The following is a 20813-nucleotide window of genomic DNA, read 5'->3' as shown; positions in this document are numbered from 1 at the left end:
TCTTGTTTAGATTTGGCTTTGGGGTTTTTGTTTTTTTGAGGGGTGGGGGAGAGTTAAGGGTTTGGGTTTTTTTGAGGAGGATTTGTCTTCCTGTCTGGTTTGTCAAGTCAGGAAACAAAAGACAGTTCTCACTGATTCGCCAGATTGGTATTGCATTGTTACTGGATCAAAGTTGTGCGATTGCCTGTTTTTTAGATGGCGTTTTGGGCACCGAGAAGGAAGGTTTCGGCTGAAGGTTGTAAATCAAATTAGGCAGCAGCCAGAGAAGCATTGGATACGGATGTCCATGCTTGCATCTGGAGTCAGGAAAGGAGTAGAAAGAATGTTGAGTTAATATGACAAAGTATTCTTTGTTATGGTCGCTGGAAGCACCGCAGGGCTACTTCGTCTTCCAGCGCACCAGATTTGTGGGCCGTTCACAGACATCAGCCTGACATCAGGATTTAATTCTTATGGCAACTGGAGATAGCACGCAAAGAACCAATGCACTTTATGATAACCCCTCCATCAAGTTTAAGGAAAGGTGAATTGCCCCTTGAAACATGTTTGCACCCACGGCACATGGATCATTCCTCATTCCATCTGCAACTTCGTATCACCGCAAAACGACTCTTCCACGTTTATGAATTCTTTGCTGTGATTTGAATTTTTTTGCATATTGGATTGAGTGTACAGGATAAGCGAAAGGCATTTGAGCGCAAACACTGATTGAGCTATTTTGATTGATGATTTGAGAATCATAATCTAAACACACTGCCTTTGACTTCTTGAATGACAGTCTCTTTGTGGAAGATGTTGATGCTACAGGTCAGCAGCATTCAGGCTTCGAGAACTGAGCAGCCACTTAATGCTGAACAGCGCTGTAGAGAACCCTAAAAGAAGCAACCCTCTAAAAACTGAAATGCTGTTGTATTTCTACCAGAGGTAGATGTGTTTAAATGATACCGGCAAGATTTCATTCGGGAAGGAACCAGCTTGCAAACAATGTCTTTGCTATTGCATGCTTGCATGATTTCAACAGGTCTCCCTATTTTTTGGCCCTGCAGAATTATTTGCGTTTTTGCAACCATTCATCACCTGTATTGTTTTTTTTAATTGTTATTTTCATAATGTGATCAGTTCTGGATGCGAGACAGTAATTCTCGATCATTTTATATTGATGGTCTCCTAGTGGTTTGACACTGTGTCATGATAAAAACGAGCTGAAAAAATGTGGGGAAAAATAAAGTGCATATTTTCAGGGATCTTTTTTCAATTTACAGCAAAATTCAAATATATCAACAACATTTTTCACTGAGAAACAAACATCTGGTGACACTTTTCAACATGTGATGCCAACTTCTAAATGCAAATGTAGGGCTGGTCCCCTCTAACATCTTGTGACTCTCAGTGCTTCCACTGGGTACAGTGTCCCTGCTGCATCCCCTACTCTACACTGGTATCATCCAGGAAAAGGATTAGACTAAGATTAAAGAATAAGATTAAAAAGAAACTCTTCCACTTGCTGGTATCATCTTCATCCAATTATTTGAGATCCTCAGAGCTAGACTCACGTGGAACAGGATTTGTAAGAGACCTACTCCTAATGAAGGCTGTGGGTCTAGTTGTGGAAAAAACTGCACATCTCCATGGGAATAAAGCTACTGCAATCCGGGCTGAAGTTTGTAGTCCCAGATCATGTAATGATTTACACATGTACTCCATTTAACAGCCTGTGAACAGTCCCATTGACATCAGGGTCCCCCCCCAAAGAAGAAAGGATGGTCCGGTGGAGTAGCTACTACCCTTGAACCTAGGAGACCCCAGTTCTAGACCTTCCCTTGTCACTCATGTCCTGCATGACCTCCAGCTAGTTATGTGGAGTATAACAGCTCTTATGATCAGTGATGCCCTTAACACCCATGTTATATTGGTACAACAGACACTGAAGAACATGTCTGCTTGCAGCTTGTAAAGCTAAGAAACTGCATCTCTCTTTGCAGGATCTGGGTCACTGGTAATAGACCTCCTCTTTCTTATTGCCTGTATATTGCTAGATAAACTTGTGGCAATAGCAATAATCATGTTCTATGTAAGACAAATATGCCAAATAAACCATGTAAAGGTTGCAGGGGAAGCGCAGAATTCCAAACTGGGGAAGAGTCAGATTGCAAAATACCTGCTTGTAATGTAACATACAGAAGTAGTAGAAATGAAAGCAAGCTACATCTTATATAACAAAATCAAGACTCATTGATATAAGAAGAATCATTTCATCAGCACTAGAATGGTTAGCTTCCTCATTCAGCATGATACAGTCCAGGATCTGTGATATTTAGGTGCTAAAAGGATTTAATCAATTGTCTTCTTTCCACGTTTCTCTGAAACTTAAGTGGTGTTATTCTAACAGGATCCAAGCTAAAACTGAGGTTGACTTACTGAAAAGGAAGCGTGAGGGGGTCAGAAACCAAAGAAAGTGAGATGAGAGATGAAAATAAAGGAGGGTGTACATTGCTCCAAGGTTTAACCTGTTAAAGCCATTCTCGAATGGGCCCAGGTGTGCGATCGAGACACTATCTTTCTTTATTACCAAAGACACGAATGCAGGAGATTGATGATTTGTTTCCATTTTTCCCAATGATTCTGGAGGCAGAATTCCCTGAATAATTACAGAAAACACTTGCTGGGGTCTCAGGCCAGCACCAGGCACCATACAGCTGGAAATGGCATTTCAGTGGAGTCCATGGCGAGCTGCCTCCTTCTGTAATGGGGCCTAGATGCTTGGACTCCAGCTAAATGGCCCAGTAGCTGTTTTCTCCCCTTCTCTTGCAGCGGGAACAGGGGTGGCTTGGAGCTTGCAGACAGCAGCTTCCGTCCATGGCAGCAAAACTATCTGTCATCAGCAGTGAATGAAAGCAGTGAATGCGGATGATCCTGTGACAGACACAGCTTAACTGCCAGTGGAGCCAAGGACAAACTGAGTTCAGCCCCGGGTCAGAAGCTTAATCTGTCTCCTCTGTTCATTACAGGCAGCTTCTCTGCGGGAATAAATTAAGTTTGCTGGAGCATAGGCAATGACTCCCCTATGCCCTGCACAATGGGTTGTGATTTGCAGTGGGGAGGAATATGATCTACCCCGACTGACAACAGTTTTCATTGGCATCACCCTGCTGTATACAAGCACCAGAGCAATGGGCAATGGCCCTTTTGGTCCTTTTTTCCCCACAGAATTCCTTTTTTCAGCACTTTGCATATGGTTATTTCTGGAGCCATTGATGAAAATGCAAGTGAGTTTCTTCCAGCTGGGGAGACATGTGAGGTACAGGACCCATCACTCCACTGACATTTTTTTTTTTAAGCCTACTGGGAATTTGTGTGGGTATGCGCCAGAGCACTGTATGTACCCACGTCCTTTCTGAATGAATCCTGGACCTAGGAGCAAGGAATGGAATCAGATTCAGAAAGGATCCGGTTTCTACTTACAGTTGTTTTTTCCAGGCAGTGCAGCAGGTGGTGATGTTGGCTTTCAATCAGAGAGGTGGATTTGCTTATATGCTGCTCATCATCCGTAGATCCCTAAACAGCCAGAGAAAGACAAAAAAAAAAATCAAAAAAAAAATCAGGCATTCAACCAGGAGCACATTGTGTGGACAAGTCTCAGCTTTTCCAGGGTTGGAAGCCAGGGAAAGGCAGCAATGTCACTGTTGCCAGTTCACACAAGTTTATTATGAGTCTTGATGTTTTTCAGAAAGGCCCAATTCCTGGAGTCAGGGGAGGATCCCAGCTTGCTTGGGGAAAAATCAGGTAACATTCTTGGCTTTGGGGGCCACAGAGAAATGCCTGGCAATATGACCTGAGTGGGACCCAACATTTGCCCCATGCTTGCAGTTATAACAACAATAAATTACACTGCCATAGTGTATAGGAGCCCAGGTTCAAGTGCTAGGTGCTGCCTAAAGAGTGCCAGTAGGCTCCCTGGCCCAAAAAGCTTACAGCAGGGGAGGAACTGAGGGGTTTAAAATCTCAGCCAAAGGGATTGGAGACTGTCAGCGGGGGAGAAATTAGGCACAGCTGAAAGCACTTAGACTCAAACCCTTTAAAAGGGGTTGGCTGTGCTCAAAGGAAGAAAAGGGCTGGTGCAGTGGAGTTGGGGTGATCTGCTTCCAACACGGTAGAAACCCCCAAGGGCTCAAGCTACAACTAGGGTTCTTGTGTATGCTCGCATACACATAAAGAGGCATTGCAATGAAGGGAAAGTAAACTGAGTAAGCCTTAGAGGTGAGGATGAGCTTTCTGTCTTCATGGGGAAGCTTTTAAGGAAACTAGCAGGCAGGATAAAGGATACTTTGCTAAGTTTTTCTCTAACTGCTCAGTCTGTGGGCTTCTCAAAGCAGCAATTCCTTGGCAACTTGTCTGGAAAGCTCTTTATTGCCAGTTTCCTCCCCGCTCCTCTATGGGTGGAAGGTGTTAGGCTGCTGCTGAATGGAGCTGTTGCTAGAGCATGGTGTAAAAGGCAGGTGCAGGACCCTGTCAGACCATGGTTTTGGGAAGATGAGGGCTTCAAGCCCCTGGTATTAGCTGAGACTCAGTGCAGATGAGGGAGAAAGCTGCAGCACAGCACGGCACAGCACATGCATGCCACCCAGCCCTTGCCACAGTCATTTTAAGATGCTGAGCTCTCTGCAAGTGTGCCCAGAAGATGAGGGAAGCCAGAGCAGGACTCTGAAGTTCTTCGCTCTGTGTTTTCTACTCATCTTGCTGGACCATGCTGCCTTCACTTTTTGCTATCTTTGCTTTTCTTGCCTAGTTTCTCAAGCAGCTGTAAGATCAGACCACCCTGTGCTGGACACTGGGCAGACAGCCCATCCTGCGACCTGCCATTCTCCCCTCTTGCTGCCCTGCCACCCAATTCAAGCAATCAGTAGCATAGCATCAGGACGAGCTCCTCATTAGACAGCCATGCAGGAGATACTTACACCTCTGACCATTATGGCAGGAAGGAAGTACTAGGTTCTTTTACCTGCCTGCTTGACAAGTAAATACCTGTTGCTGGACTGAATCCCATGGAAAACAGCACAGATTAAACATGGGGTAGACAAGAGAAGGGTTACAATGGGCATACTCTATTGTTAAGCTTTGTAGATTCACTGGATGCATCTGCTTTGACTACTCTCTCTCTGCTGGTCTGCCTCCTCATACCTCAAATGGCAGTGTTCATCCTGCAGCCTTAGTTTTGAAGTCACACCTCAAGAATGGGAGGGAGGGGAGCTAGTTAGGACCAATCGCTCTGATGCTCCAAAGCCAAGGTGATTTTTCACTTCCTCTGTTCCAGTTTGCGGTTTTCCAAATGACATTGCTAAGGATTTTTTATTCAGGCTCCCTGACCCTGAAATTCACCCCAATTTCACAGCACATTTTCTATGATCACACTCATTAATCTTCATGTGCATTCAGTGTTTAGACTTTTCTAAGACAATTAGACACATTAAAATGGCAATTAGGTGTTTGAACATGGCCCCACAAGTGCTCTCTCAGCAGGAGATGTCTGGCAGGGGTTATAGCTTGGGATGCCTGGCTCTGAAAGACAAAAGTTGGCACATGTAGCATGCGCCCTTGCAAGGCACATAGCAACAGGGAAGAAAACGGGGAGGGAGGTGGAGAAAAGAGCACCTTAATGCAGGCATTTCCCAGGTGATTTCCTTCTGCCTGCCAGAGGGCTCAAGTCCAGCTATGCTGCCTTCAGCTCGTTACCAACAGGCCCAGACTGGCTTCTTTAATACCCAAACAATGGGGATTTGTCATAGCTAGAACTGTTCTGGGGTGTCTCAGTGTTTCTCTCTAAAATGGATGCTCCTGATATCAAAGCAAAGGTATTTTGTAGCATCCTTAGGATTGGCTTGGCTATACAGGGTTAATAAATGGATATGCTGAAACAATTCCTAGGCAAGGGGGGCCCCTCTTTGTTGCCTTGAGAGCTGTTTGTATTAGGAGGTTTCCAGAAGGTATTTTCAAAACTGGTCCAAAATTCAGCACTGGCTTCCCTTATTACTGATGGCACAAGTGAGCTACCACATGAAGAGTCCTGCAGACTTTGCTGGCTGACTCTCTCCTCACTGATGGAGAGAGGAAGAGCAGACACTGAGATGAGGTCTGCATCTGAACATCTCCTGTGGAGGACACCTTATGTGCTAAAGCAACTACAGAGGCATCAAGCCAAAGCTCACTTAACACAAGAAGGGAACAGGGCATTGCAACCATTAGCTTTGAGCAATGTTAGTCTCTCAGAGAGCCAGGAGTGCTTTGTAGCAGAAAGGCTGAACATAATTGACCTGGAGGTTTGTTACATTCATCCAGAAAGACTTTGCAGAGAGAGCTGCATGATTTTGACAGCAATCAGACCTGCCTTCACAATCAGGGGCATGCATGCTAACCATCCACTTAGAACAGCCAACAACTGCTCGGGCTGGGGGAAAAAAACCATGACAGGGTGGGTGAGACGTGGGACTCTGTGAAAAGGGGGCAACTATGCTGCTTCTCCCTGCAGAGGTACTCAGGTGGTTGACCGTATCAGGGAGGAAGGTTAGCTTTGCGTGAAAGGAGGAGTGGTCTGGGCGGTCTCCAGAGCTGACCCCTCTCTCTCTCGTTTGGCCTGGCTCCGAAGCTGGTGCAAACCAGAAATCCTTGAAATGGTCTTGAGAGAAGACCCGCTTAAAAAGATCCTGCAAATGCTGTCACTGGACTTTGGTGGGGAAGAGTGACAATTTTTCCCCCTGCCCTGGCTTTGTTGCATGGGCTAAAGCTGCCGGATGCAAATTAAAAGTTGGTGACTTTGCAGCTTGGCACCCTGGCTAAAAGCGGGCATTGCAGAATACGCCGCGTTTCTGGAAGTCCCAGGTGATGGGCCCATGCCTAGCAGGCAGTGAAAAGACAGCCCTGAGCGCAGGAAGGAAGCAGATTGCCCAGACAACAACAGCTGTCTCCAACTTGTTGGAGTTCTACATGCTGCATGGATCACAGATTTAGGAGACGGGGGGAAAAAATAGCTTCACACCAACATCTCTGAGAGCAGCAATACACAGGGCAGATGTTAGCCTTGCTGGTACCCACTGGAATTATGCTCTGGCAATTTGGCAGCTGTCCTCTGCCCATGCCAACCTATTACTGAGGATGCAAGCTCAAGTTAGGTGGGGGCTGGGTCCTACTTATCGGGGCCCCACACACTGTGCTCTGGAACGAAGACGAATGGCATTTGAAAGCAAAGGAGACAAGGCTTTGCTGGCTCTGGCAGAAGACCTAAGCTGTTTACAGGCTCCAAGGGAGAATGCATTACGCTTTGGCACCACCAATTAATCCCCCCACATCTTGAGGGCAGACTTGAAACTCGTGGAAAGGCAGATCAAGGGAAGGGCGTTATCAGGACCAGAACAGTGTTGGGGGTCTGACTCCTGCCTTATCTTCTTTCCTCCTGTTGTTCCTCCAGCTCAGCAGTTTGGAAGCAGGCACTGTGCACAGGTTTGGAACATCTCCACGTGCAAAAAACACCCCCCCAAAACAAAAAGGAGAGTGGTGCAATCGCAGACAACCGCAGCTGCAGCTGTGGATGCCCACGGATAGGGTGAGCACAGATGCCACACAAATGCTTGGCCCCAGGGCTGCTCTTCGGCCCGGGGTGCCTCTCGTGACACCTGCATTGCTCCAGGCAAATGCAATCTGTCTTCTTTAGAAGAATAATCTTTCTGGGAGGAAAAGCCCAGGGGAGTCTTTGCCATGTGTTGTGGAGTCCTGCAAGGGCCTGGCAAGAAGGATGCCAGCTGCCACCCTGTTTGTGCTCTGGCAGAGCACTGGAGAGGCTTGAGAGAGACCAAAAAATCCCTGGCGCTAGAGGTGACATCCGGGAACCAGGACTCTGAGGAGCGCCAGGGGCTGTTTCTACTTCTACCCCCTTGGTGGTTCAGAAAATGAAGTGAGCAGGGACGGAGAGGGTTGGTGCGGGGGCTGCCTGCACTCTTCCCGTGTCGGGGAGTCTGCCTTGCATCAGGTCGGTGACTGCCAAGAGCCAGGTCTCAGATCTGCGTTCCCCAAGCCCACAGCCGCCACCGTTTCATCCCCGAGGGGCTCTGTGAAGTGTGATCGCAGAGGAAGGCCGATACGTCCTGTGCTGGCACCCACGGGGAGATGCTCTCCAGGATTGGGGCATGTCTGATGTTGACAGTACTGCACTGGGTCCCTCCCATGAAAGGACACAAGTCCAGCTTCCTCGGGGCCCTTTCTATGCTACCAACCTTCGTTGCGCTGGAGGGAGAGTGTGTCTCATTATCCCATCAAGGGACCCAGTGCTCTTTCCCACAACGGTTCTCCATTTAGGTAGTTTTTGCTCTGGATAGCACCTCAAAACCTCAGACAGTCAATACATGGGCCCAGGACTTCTGTGCTGGTTTGGCTTGCCTTGCCGGGCATTTATAAAATGATTATGCATTGATTTCAGAGTAACAACAATAAAAATTCCTTGATGGCCGCTAACAATGACGACTGAGTGATCGCACTTGGAATCACTGCTGGGTAACAAACCCCTCCCGGGGCTCTTTTGTTGCTGGATGTGCATAGGACAGTCTCATTACAAACTTGCTAGTGCAAGTTTGGGGCACCGGAATAGGAGATAACACCCAAGCACAGCTGTGATGCTGTGGGTCCCGGGCACGTTCGGTATTTCGGCATTAAAATGTTATCTCATGCAACAGCTAACAGAGAATGGCTTTGGGGTCTCTGCCTCGCTTTAGTAACGTTAGCTCGGTGCCATGTGGTTCTTTCATGGTCACTCAGGCCCAAGGCGCGCTTCTGAGTAGTCTCATCTATTGCAATGGGATTGAAAGAGGTCTGGGCCCTGGAGCCCAGCAAAGTGCTGTGTGCAGTACTAAAAAACCCCATTTTGGTCCAAGGAAGGGGAGTCCCTCCTCTGGTTTGCAGTCTGAGCTCTGGGCCCAGGTCAAACTGCAGGCCAGAGCTCGTTCCTACCTCTGCTGCTGCCTCCCTGAACGACCAGGGGCAAGCCTCTCCCTCTCTGCCGCTGCCTCCCTGTACGACCTGTTGAAGGCAGACAACGATCCCCCCCGTCGCAGTTCAGGCTGTTCACATGGTCAGGTTTTCAGGGCAGGGGATTTCCTGGCTGCACGCCAGTGCTGCGGGGCTCTAGTCTCATTTAGCATCTCTAGTTCTTGCTGTCATTTACATCAATAACAATAATCCAGATTAATGGGAAAGCAAAGTCTCTGGAGCCTCTTCAGACACAGTTTAACTGTTCTCGTGGGCTCTGTAGGAGCCGTGACGTCAGGAAAAAAACAACCCCGCTCCTCACCGTTTTGGGGCTAATGCCATAAAAGCAGCCCAGCAGGCAAACGCTGCTCTTGGCCAAACGTGTTCTGGGCCTTGGCATCTGAGGCATGGGCGCCCTGCTGTGCACACTCTTGGCAGAGTGGTTTGGTCAACAAGAGAGGCGAGGAGATTCACGTTGGGATGACAGGCTGTTTAATCAGGCGGGAGCGGTGCACCCATGCTGAGCTACCCTGATGCTTTGGAAAAGCAGAATTTTAAAGCTCCACAAAACCCAGGACATGATTTAAATGCACTGTATAACTTTACGTGTTGCTGTGTGGGGAAGTAGCAGGATCTTATTAACTCGGCTGAGCTGGCGCCCAGACGCCAGAGCCGTGTCCCAGTAATTCTGCACCTTCTTTCAAGGGCTCATTTCTCGCAGCCTCTCCTTGCTGTACATGCTTAAAAAAAAATAAAGTGCAACCTCTGGGGTGAGGTTGGAGGCTGGGATGGTGGAGAGGTGAGATGGGCCTGGCAAATGGGTCACCATCCTGCTGGATGAGGGGTTATGACAAACTTGGAAAAGTAGCCTTGCTTGTGCTGCTCGTGCCGCTTGAATCTTGAAGCAGTGGACAGAGTTGGCAATGCTCCTTATTTTTGTTTTGGAGGCGGGGGAAACAGAGGCACAAGAAGTCAGCAGCAGAGCCAGGAACCAAGTCCATATCTCTTGCTTTCCAAGCGAGCGTCCTGCACAACGTACCTGTTTGAATCACTTTGCAAAGGCATCACAGCAGCCAAGACACTGGTTACGCCTCTCATTCACCTTGAGCAGCACCTTCACTTCTCCAGCCGCCCCTTGCAGTCGGTGGAGCTACGTGAAGCATACGGGGCTAGACAGCAGCATGGGAGATGCTATCTAGCTTAAAGGGTGGGCCACTTCCCGTATTGCAGACCTGCCCATCACTGCGCTCCCACTGGAGTTGAATCAGGCCCAAGGGAGCAACATGTAAATGGGGGCCAGCTCCAAGGCAGTTATATCCCCTTGGCCGATGCAAGTGTCCACTGGGCAGGAGCAAAACAGCAACAACGAAGGCTTGCACGCCTGCCGGCTCGTGCTGGCAGCCCTGGGCTTCCTCCTGAAAGACCGGTAGGCACTGCAGCAGTTGCTTGCAGCATTAGACCCAAGTAAAGATGCAGGAACAGAGCGTGAGGAGGCTGTCGCAGCTCAATTAGGCAGTCTGTGTCTTAGCCCTGGCTCCCCGCACGCACCGGGGACTGATTTATTTGAAATGAAATCCATGAGATGTGTTAATACCTGCTCTGGTCTTGATCAGGCTTAATGTAATAACCTTCTCTCATTTCCACTGCTTCTGCTGAGCAATCTGACACACTTAAAACTTTCCCTTCTCATGAATAGCTAATATTAGCCTCCAGATGCCTTTCTATTAAAAATAAAACCACCACCAAGCGCCTCGGAGCAGGAGCTGGGATGGATTCTCTTCTCCTGCTGGACCCAGTCTGAAGCTCCTTCTCTCCTGCAGATGGTTAAGAAAAGCCTGTAATAATTTCAGAGCTAATAGCCCTGAAGGAACCCCTTGATCTCATTGGGGTGACATGTCTGGCTTGAACCGTTGCACAAGCTCCTCCTCTGGCGATACAGCTGCCGGGAAATGGCACTGCCCGTGTCAGCTTCTCCGAACTGCAAGACAGGCGTGCACATCCATGTTTCCCTCCACAGCTAGGAGGGCTTAGACAGTCCTTCACTTGATTTGTCAGTGAAAGATGAGACTCAAATGTAGTCACATGGCTCCAGGAGCTGGGGCTTTGGGAGAAAGCAGCAGCATTGCACACGCGGTGAAATCCAAGAGCGGGCCATGAAGGAGTGAAAAAATGCCTGTGTATTCGGGGGAGTTTGGAAGCTGCTTCCTGCTGTATTTGGTGTGCATCATTGCAAGAGCTTCTATTAAGGGCTTTTTATTCCATTTCTGAAGGCTGCATGGCATGTCGGTACAGCGTGTGCTTTTCCACTGGCAGCCGAAACCAAGGGAGCCGCTGGCAAAGAAAGGCTGTGATGGGCCCTGTGCCCATGAAGGGGAATGGGGCTCCTACTGCCTCCCTGTGCCGGTGACACGAGCCTGAGGGGTGGGCAGCTCTGCTGGCTCGTACCAGCTGAGGGTCTAGCTCGTTAGTGCCATCCTGTCAGTGTGAGCAGGTTGGACTCTTCCCTAGCTCGAGAAAAAACCCAAGAACCAAACTCTTCTTCTATTGTGCAGCTGACTCCCAGCTGTCTCTACACGTAGCGTATACAGTAAATTATAGCATAATTACAGCACAGCGCAGCTCGTGTGAAGCTGCCACGTTGAATAACAAGCAATTACACAGTGGTGGGAGGGTGAGGACAAAACCAGGGTAGGACTGGAAGGAGAGACCTTTTTGAAACGCATTGTCCTGGCACATACCGTCAGCTCCAGGGCTTCGTTCAGGAGGCCGTTGCGTTTGCTGTGAAGGTACGCGTTGGAGCTGCCCGTCTTGGCCACGCGGATCCTCGCCAGCCGGGCTTTCTGTGAAGACAAGGGAGATTGGTTTGAGCTGTGTTACTTCCACGCACGAAGCAGTCCGTGCCACGCTTGCTTCCCAGGGCCCTGGGAAACCAGAGTGCGTGGGACTGGAAAGGTCACCGCCTGGCTAGAAGGAGGCACAGCCAGCACTGTCCCACCTCCAGCCCTGACCCACACCTCGAAAGACTCGGGTTAAAAACTGGAGAGCTCAGGTCCTTCCTGGAGCTGCCTTCCCATATCCTATTAACGACCTTCCCCTGGAAAGGGATGCTAGTGAGCTGCATGTGGCCTAGGTGCTTTCTGGGGGGTACTGAGCTGAAGGCTGCCATACGTTCCTGGTCCATGGAGGGGACAAGGATTGCCAATAGGGCAGCTCATTATGCCCCACCTACTAGCTGGCAGGCCAAGCGATTGATTTAATAATTGGACACTGATGTAGACACTATCCGTGCATCTTTGAAAAAGTACAGACCGCCTTGTTCATACCTTCTCCCCTCTTGTGGTGGCAGTGAGTGTTTATTAGCTGTCATATAAGGCAATTAAAAAAATATTTTTTGTCCGGGGAGAAAAAAAGATCCCCTCCTGGATAGACGGCCAGAAACCTCTCTGCAGCAACAAATAAGCAATTCAAGAAGAAGCGGGGGAAAAAAATCTAGTTACCTAATGTTTGGATTCCTATAATTAGTTCTTTTTGCCTGGCCATTTCTTATCTGCAGACCTCATTCCTTCTAGTCTGAGGACTGAACCAAATTACAGAAAAAGCAATATCAACTAACGTTAGCCTCAGAAACCACGGTTAGCCGCTGCCTGCCGTCAAAACAACTTTCAAGTCTAATTTGTCTATTCAGATGCTACCTGCTTCTCTGTCTAAGTGTTGATTGCCTTTTTAAAAATTTTTTTAACCTTTAATAGTTCTGTTTGTATTACCTAAAGTTCATTAAAGGTAAATGCACAAACCAGTTACCAGTATAAAAATATCATTACTTTGAGCTGTGTTTTAAAATGCTGCATAATCTTTTAAATAACACAGCCCTCCTGGTTTTCCTTTCTAATGGGAGGTGGTTAATGGACACACTCTGTAGAAAGAGCAAAGCCAAGAGGTAAATATCTGCATTAGGTCTGGGCGGCCTAATGAGTCTAGAAACGGTATTACTGTACATGCATGAGTGACTCGAGCGCTCTGCTTTTGAAAGATTTGCTTAACCTTAAGAACCTTAATTTGTGTACCCGCAGCTTCCCAAGCCAAGACATGCTGGCTGCTGTTCTGTACCTTCAGGGAGAAGACAGAGACTAGGGAGTTTAAAAAAATCTCTAGACGTGATTTAGGGCACCTGGCTGGATGCTCCTTAACTTGGCCTGGCTTTGAGCGGGTTGGTACCCAGTGCCGTCTCCTGCACCCGCTTTCAGCAGTAAGGCTCCAAGTCAGTGTGTGAAATCCTGACTCCATTGCAGTCAACAGCTGAGCTCCTATTGACTTCGACTGTACCAGAGTGTTCTTAGGGCAGCTTGTAGGACGGTCTACGTCGGTCTGGGAGGGCACTGGGAACTGCATCGTAAAGCAATTTAGCTCTACAGATGCAGGAAATCTTGGAAGAACCATTGCAAAAATGCATGGAACGGGTCAGGGAATAAGGACTATCTCTCTCCAGCGCTTCAGGGCCAGACTCATCACTGCTGCCACATGGTACCAGGGCTCAAATGAATTAAAGAAACCCTGAGTAGACACATACAGCAGTTCAAGCCCCATTGCCACTGACACGCTGCAGTTATGGAACCCAAATGGGAGTGAACTGTGGTATTTGGCGTTGTGGGTTCACCTAACTGTGGTTAGGGGTTGGAAGGGACCTTACAGATCATCGGACCCAGCCCCCCTGCACTTGGGCAAGAAAGGGCACCTGTTACGTGTTTGTATGAGTGAGCTTTGGCTGGGAGAGGAAGATGCAAAGCTAGGAACCATAGCTCACCAGGAACGTAGTCTGGGGGAAGGGGCACTTCAGAAACCTGTGCTTTTTTAAAGCTAAGGCGAGTGGAACCATGTCACCATATAAAGCACTTTGGGTCCAGAGCGGTCGCTGGCAAACCTTGCTGGCAACAGGCTACTTCACAACGAAGCAGCTGACACCATTCGTGCATTAAAAAAATGGCACCGAGGCCCTTTCCTGAGTGTGCTTGTTTAGCTCTTTGACTGATGACTCCAATGCCTGCGGACACGACTGCTACCCGGCTCTGAACGGTGCCGAAATCTGCAAAACTCTCAGGAAGGTGAGGCAAGCCAGGGGTCCTGGCGAGCAGCGGATGAGCAAACTCAACACTAAAACAGAGCTCTTGACCCTACTTTCAGCTTCTCTGGGCCGCACCTGAGTGGGTTGTGATGTGCAGAAGAGGCTGAGTGCCTGGGAGACCACAGATTCCTGTAACTCAGCAAGGCAATAGAGCCGTGCTCCTACAGAAGAGACCGGCACACTGCGACGTGGCTTGGCAGCTGCCGAGTCTTTGCATCTGGTCATGGGCTGGTCATTGCATTCTGCTGCATTGCCATCACAGATTGGCCTGTTTTGCCACGTTACCCCACCAGCTTGCTCGATTTAACGACATTTTGCCATTCAGTTCAAACTCTGTCCCTGCCTGCACGTTTCCTTCTTTCAGGAGGGGCCAAGTTCATTGCCTCGGTGCTGAGCGTGGCCCAACAATAATCTAACCTTATTCTGAGGACTCCAAAACAATCAGCAAGGATTGACTCCCTTTCTGCACTTCACAAAATGTCCGTTCCTTTGCTGCAGGAAGTACAAGCATCCTACGGTTCCTGCCCAGATACAGCGCAGAAGGTTCCTTCCACCAGCATCTCCAGTCACTCGATCAATTCGGTATCAATTCAGTTATTTCTGAAAGCAGACTCTGTCTTAGGCTCTTGCAATGAACATTATTCTCCATTGCCTCCAGGCTAGCAGGAGATCAAATATTAATAGCTCAGCTCCACACAGGCTGGGGACGGTTCATCTCCAAGAATCTGTTCTTTCTCCTTCCCCGAAACAGGGCCACTAGCAAACTAAATAATTAAGCCCAGTGGCTTTAGGAGTTTGGAACAGATGTTATTTAAAAACGCTTAAAACACGGTTGAGAGAGATTTAAACCTATGTTGCATGCACATGAGTGAGGCAAGGAAATAGGCTCCATGGGTCCACCAATGACTGCCGTGGTACCTCCACAAATGGCTTTCCTGAGAATGGATGTGCTTGCGTGTGGATGTGCATTTGCTGACAATTTCCTCTGGGCCAAAGCATGAGGCCTTCGCACTGCTTAAATCCCTCCTCTGCCCTACATGCCTTAGGCATGAGCAAGATGTGGTGGTTTGATAACTGAGAGCAACCGCTGTGCAGTTGTGTGGAAACAGGCAAAACTGGGCCATTTCATTTGATCTCTTGGGTCCAGTCAACCCTGAAGCTCAAAGCAGAGCCCAGAGGGTGAAGAAGTCGCATGGCCAGCCTTTCCCCCCACCACAAGGTCCGCGTGAGCCAGGGCTAATCATTGCGCCCATCTGGGCAGCAATAGTCTCTGCCCCTGGGACACTTCCAGATCGCTCCTCACTGTCCCAAATTCATATAAACCACCCCCCAAAACCCAACTTTGGCCCTTTGAGTGCCTTGATGGACCCACAGGCAGTCAGGAAATGCAAAGGCCCTGTGTTAGGGGTCTGTGCAAGACCCAAGGGGGGTGGAAGCATCCCCAAGTAGCCTCTAATGCAGACAAGGAGCCTTTCTAGCAGCTGCAAGAGGGTCACTGGAAGGCAAAGAGTTCAAGGCAGGCCTCTAGTTCAGCCCTTCTTGGCCGGCTCATAGTCTCACTATGCTGGTGCAGCATTAGACCCTTATCTAAACTCGTCCCCTGCCAACTCCCTCCATGATTACTGACGTCCCCAAGCCAGCAACAAACACCCCCTCCGTTCGGCCCATCCCGTGGGACACCCTGACGAGATGGCAGAGCCTCACGCAACAGACTTGGCCCCTTCTAGACCAAATGGGTCATTGGCATCATGTACCAGATTTTGGACACATGTATGCAAGGCCCCACTGCCTCATAGGACCTCACTGCCTTTGGGATCAGAGTCCTAACACTTCAAGCACTTTCTTTCTCAAGGACAGGTTTACTCAGTCTCATTTTAATGCTGGCAGGGTCCTCTCTGTCATCTCAGACCCACGCAAACAGCCTGTCCTTTGGTGAGCTGTCTGGTAGGCACAGAGACAGGGAGGAACATACTTTGGTTCATCTGCCACGAAAGCCCTCTGGGCCTTAACCCACAAAAGTGACTCACAAGGGCCAGAGAAGCAAGGCCCGAGACCTTTATTTTCGGATCTGATCTTGCAGAAAGCATCCAAACTAAGAAAAGAAAGGCACGTCCCCCAGCGTGTGTGAGCGTGCGGAGGTGGTAGGGAAGGTTACTAAGAAACCACAGGATCGCACCATGCGCAGCGCCAAATCTGGAAGATAATTCATACAAAATAATAATAATGATGACAGCAGCCTGCATGGGAGGAGGTTTAATTTGCTTAACTTAGCCCCCACCTCTCTCAAGGATCAGGTCTCCTCACAGTAAGCATCCACAGCATCAAGGTGAACGGGGCACAGTCAGAAACACAGCCCGAGCAGGGGGATGCTGAGGCGATACCTGCACCCGTCAAAGTCCTGGAAACCCCTCTCTACCTTTTCCCATTGGGATCATTAATAGTTTCTCCAGGGCAGCGGGGCGGCAGCCCAGTCTTCCCTGAAGGAAGGACAGGTATCTGGTCTTCTGTCTTCCCGCGGCATCTCTGCTCGAGCGTTACAGGCCGCAGGTTGCTCCCACTGGACAGTAGGTCTAGGAAATGCCTAATTGCTGTTATTGCTGATGACTAGCATTTCATGCTAATGGAGACTGCTTGTTTTAATTGGTGAATGATCGGGGTCAGGAAAACGTTTATACTTGGTCACTGTTTAGGACTAAATAAAATATACCTGAGCTTTCCAGGTTTTCTGCACATCTCACTAAGAAAACATGCTCTTTTTCTGAGCAGGGCTGTGAATCCCCCAAGGCCTCAAAGAGACCTCAGTACAGTACGGGCAAAATCAGCAGTGGTTTTGAAACGATTCCAAGCCAATGTGTTGTGAACCAGGGTCCTGTGTCCGTGCTGTGCCCCCTCACTGGTCTGGGAGCTGGTATTAGCATTATCCATTCTATCTAATTTTATCTCCTAAAAAACACACTAAGAGTGTTCTTGGCAGAAAATACAAACATGCTAGATAATTAACAGCTGCTTCAGTTATTTTTCTCTCTCTAAATAATTAATGGTTTGATATCTGTAGCACTCTCAGGGCCTGCTCTAGTGAGCACTGGGTTGCACATCAATAGTCTTTCAACATTTGGGGGTCTGAAACAAACCCTTCAGAAGAAAAATCAGTTGATGGCTTTTATGATTTGGGATTCTTGTGCCAAAAGAAAGTTTATCAAAGCTGTTCAGTAAGGGCAAGGTGCTTTTCTCTGATATACAGTGAGCATCTTCAGTTCTCTGCAGGTCCCTCTGGTTTAAGTCAGCATCTGCATTTTGGAAGGCAACCCCGTGTTTAGACTTTGCATACAGAGACTGTAACAAGAGAGATTAGGGGTTTAGAAAGGGATCTTAACCAGTCAGGTCAGAGCATGCACGAGAGAGAAAGCACTTTTGTCTATTCCTTTTTGTTATCTTTAGGAGTTTTTAGACTATCTCAGTACACAGCAACATCCAGCTCCCCTTAACACTTAGTGGGGAAAGGGATTTGTCAGGTGCTTTGCTGCTTGCTTAGCTGAAACACACAGCACACACAAAGCTGGCAAGATAATGGGACCTGTCATCCACTGGTGTAACTCTGCGCCTTCAGCAGAGCTGTGCTGATCTCTGCCAGCCAAAGAGCTGGCCGACCGGTCCCTTTAGCTGAAAAGTAGAAGGTTTTATTTTAAAAAAAAAATAATTTGCAATGATAATAATGAAAGCAGCAAGGAATGAAAAGAGTCTCCTGCCTGTGCAACGGTTCCCGAGTGTGAGGGCACAACATCGATTATCTAGTCCACTTCTGACGCTGAGAAGCTGACATGGCACCTTTAATGAAGCTTAGAAGCAAACTGGATTGCAAAATTATGAATGGGCATTTTTACATGCACTTGAACACTGAGAGGAATAATAACTGTTTAAAAAGCAAATGGCCCATATAATAACACCCAGTTACTCTCATACCAGTCTTGGATACTTCTTGGTGTTATTACAGACAGGCAGCAGAGTTATAATAGGGAGGTCAAGATGAGCCGTATTTCCTTTGAGCTGTATTTTGCTTATTCGTAGAAACAAAGAAAAGAGTTTTCCTTCTTAAACATTTCCGATCCTTACATTAAAACAGCTTCTGAGAAGATATTAAATATTCAGCCGCTAATGCTTTGGGAGAGCTGCGTATGGAAATGAGATTGTGTAGAACTCATTATATTCCTATATAATTTGATAGAGCCACTCTAGAGTCAGACCTTTCTCTTATTTAGGGTTCCCTTCATTACTTCCCAGAGATGAAAGATTCCCCTTCGCTCCTTTGTGGCTCTCCTTTTAATCTCACCTTACCCTGGGCTCTATTAAAGCAACAGATCATCATTTCAAATATAGTATATCATTTAATCTTTCCCAACACAGAAGAACACGATGTGCAATCTATTTATAGAACAATACACAGAATAAGGAATTTAATAGGCCTCAGCTTCTCCACCAGGCAGAGAGACTGATTAGCTAGAAGGACAAATTTGATTGTGTTTCCTAATGCGTGGAACCTGACCACAGGGCCATAGGCACTTAGACGTCGAAGGGGCCTCCTGGATCATCAAGTCTAGTCCCTGGCTAGCAGAGGCAACCTCATTATAGTGTCATTTTCATAAATTGATTGATCTTTATCTTAAAAGCACTTAAGTAATCCCCCCTCCACTTCACAGCCTGATTGTTCTGCTGTTTAGGAACCTTCTTCTGGTCCCCTGCCTAAATCTATTCATGGCCAGTTTTCTCCCACGTGTTCTCCTGCCCAGCCTTGCTCTTCTCTCTCCCTGGTATATTCATAGAAGAGATGCAGTATAGCTTCCTGGCCTTCCTTTTGCTTAGCTAAGCAAGCCAAGATTTCCTGGTCTCCTTGCTCCTGGACCTGTGGCTCTTACAGAGTTCAGGGATGACTGGTCCCTGCAAGCTTTGCTGCCTTCTCAGAAGTGGTGGTTTCCATTTCCAAACCCTCATTCCCATTAGCCATCTTGCCTTTGCCCCCATGTTCCATGTTGTTATCCTGAGTGAAAACTGAGGCAAAATATGCCTTTAGATTTGGGACCATACCTAGATGATCTTTAATCTGTAGTGCATCTTCTCTCCATAGCGGTCCTACTCCTCCTTTCCTTGTTCTCTCTTTGTTTCTATGGCTGAGGAACTTTTTTTTTTACTCTGTTATACTTTCTTTTGCAAGGTCTACCTCAGCTTGACTTCTGCCCATCTTCACCACGCCTGTATGCTTCCTGACCTCAGGTACACATCTGTCTTTGGGGAGCAGTCCCTTTTCACCATTCCCTATAGGCCTTCTGCTTGCTCCACCTGTCCTCGTTGAGACTATCATGTACGCTACTGAGAAATTCATCACAGAAGGCGACTTAACTTTGCACATCTAACAGTGGCATTAAAGAACAGTAAGGCATAGATATTTCCGGGTGTGACAGCCAAAAAAACCCGTCAGCAGTCATTGACACAATAAGGTGATGCTATTTCACAATTGGTTTAGTGACTATTAAGGCATTTATAGAAACATTGGTCACATTATAGAAAATATCCTGGGTTGAGTAATCATGAGTTGACTCAGTCTATGTAGCCTTCTGCAAGCAGAGGGTAATATTTCTTGTTTCCCCCTTGTATGGGAGCGTAATGTTCGTAATGACCTTATTAAACCATGGAAGCCGCTGTGGCGGAGCTTGGCTGAAGGAAAAGGAATGGCTAGGGGACTGAGTGGTGGGCAAGCGTGCGTCTCAGCCTGACTTGGGGGACCAGCGCCTTCCTATAAGAGATGGATGGTTGGAAGGATGGAGTCTCTGGCTGCACAAATCTGCCCTTCCTCGGGGACTGGGATCCAGAGGCAGGAGAAGCCTTGTCAGACAACTCGGCTTTGACCTGTAGAAGGTGCACAGTGTTTGTGCAAGCTCCGATGACTAGATGCTTGGAAGTGCATGCGTGTGTGACTGTGCGGACAGTTAACTGAGACAACACCATCCCCTGGCAAGTGGGAACTGTTCACCACCTGGGGCCAGAGTGGATACCGAGAAGAGGGAGGTCCTATGACCTGGATCCTTTGCAAGGGGGAGCGGGCACCTTGTACAGAGCGCCACAGAAGTGTTCACGGCCATCCTCCCAGGAGCAGCCTGTCTCATGCTCGGTACCAGGATCTCTGAAAGCTCCCCCTAATTTGTCAGAAGAAAGCTTCAGGGTTGCCATGGTGACTCGTTTCTCTGGCCCTTGTTTTTGCATTCCAGCATTGTTGTACGTTCTTACCAGAACGGCTTCTAATTGTCCGGGCTCGATAGCTAACGAAGCTCATGCTTTTGATGTGAACTAAAATAAACTGGCTGCTGGATGGGGGAGCACACAGACAATGCACGCAATTGCTTCTTGTGATTATGTTTGCTTGGAGTTAATGCTGAGTTAGGTCTAAGCAGCTACACTTACATGAGGAACAGGTGGCTTGAGTTACCATCACGCAATGATCTGCATAGTAAACAGATGAGATCTGCTTTACCTCCATGAAGAGCAAAGCAGCGCAGACGTGTCCTATGGAGCAATTCGTACAGTGACTTTAGTTTGTGGACTGTTCACAAGCAGATGGCAGTTTCCCCCAGTGTTTTTTTATGAGCATATTTTTAGATTGTATGCTCAGGTCTGAAGAGAGGTCTGCCAGCATTTA

At 48.0% G+C, this 20813-nt stretch overlaps 1 protein-coding gene across 3 annotated transcripts in view; it reads right to left on the bottom strand.

Moving 5' to 3' along the window:
- Window positions 1-20813, bottom strand: part of KCND3 (potassium voltage-gated channel subfamily D member 3) — a 187884-nt gene that overhangs the window by 5184 nt on the left and 161887 nt on the right. For all 3 annotated transcript variants that reach the window (XM_019546829.1, XM_019546830.1, XM_019546831.1), the window contains exons 3-4: window positions 11748-11849; window positions 3463-3555 (exon numbers count right to left, since the gene is read on the bottom strand). In XM_019546829.1, the coding sequence (XP_019402374.1) occupies window positions 3463-3555; window positions 11748-11849 (195 nt within the window). The remainder of the gene's footprint in view (window positions 1-3462; window positions 3556-11747; window positions 11850-20813) is intronic.

Source organism: Crocodylus porosus, unplaced genomic scaffold (assembly GCF_001723895.1).
Source record: "Crocodylus porosus isolate Cpor-Errol unplaced genomic scaffold, CroPor_comp1, whole genome shotgun sequence".
In the NCBI taxonomy this organism is placed as follows: Eukaryota; Metazoa; Chordata; order Crocodylia; family Crocodylidae; genus Crocodylus; species Crocodylus porosus.
Note: the sequence above shows the minus strand (reverse complement) of the source record. Positions and strands in the feature narration are given on the sequence as shown.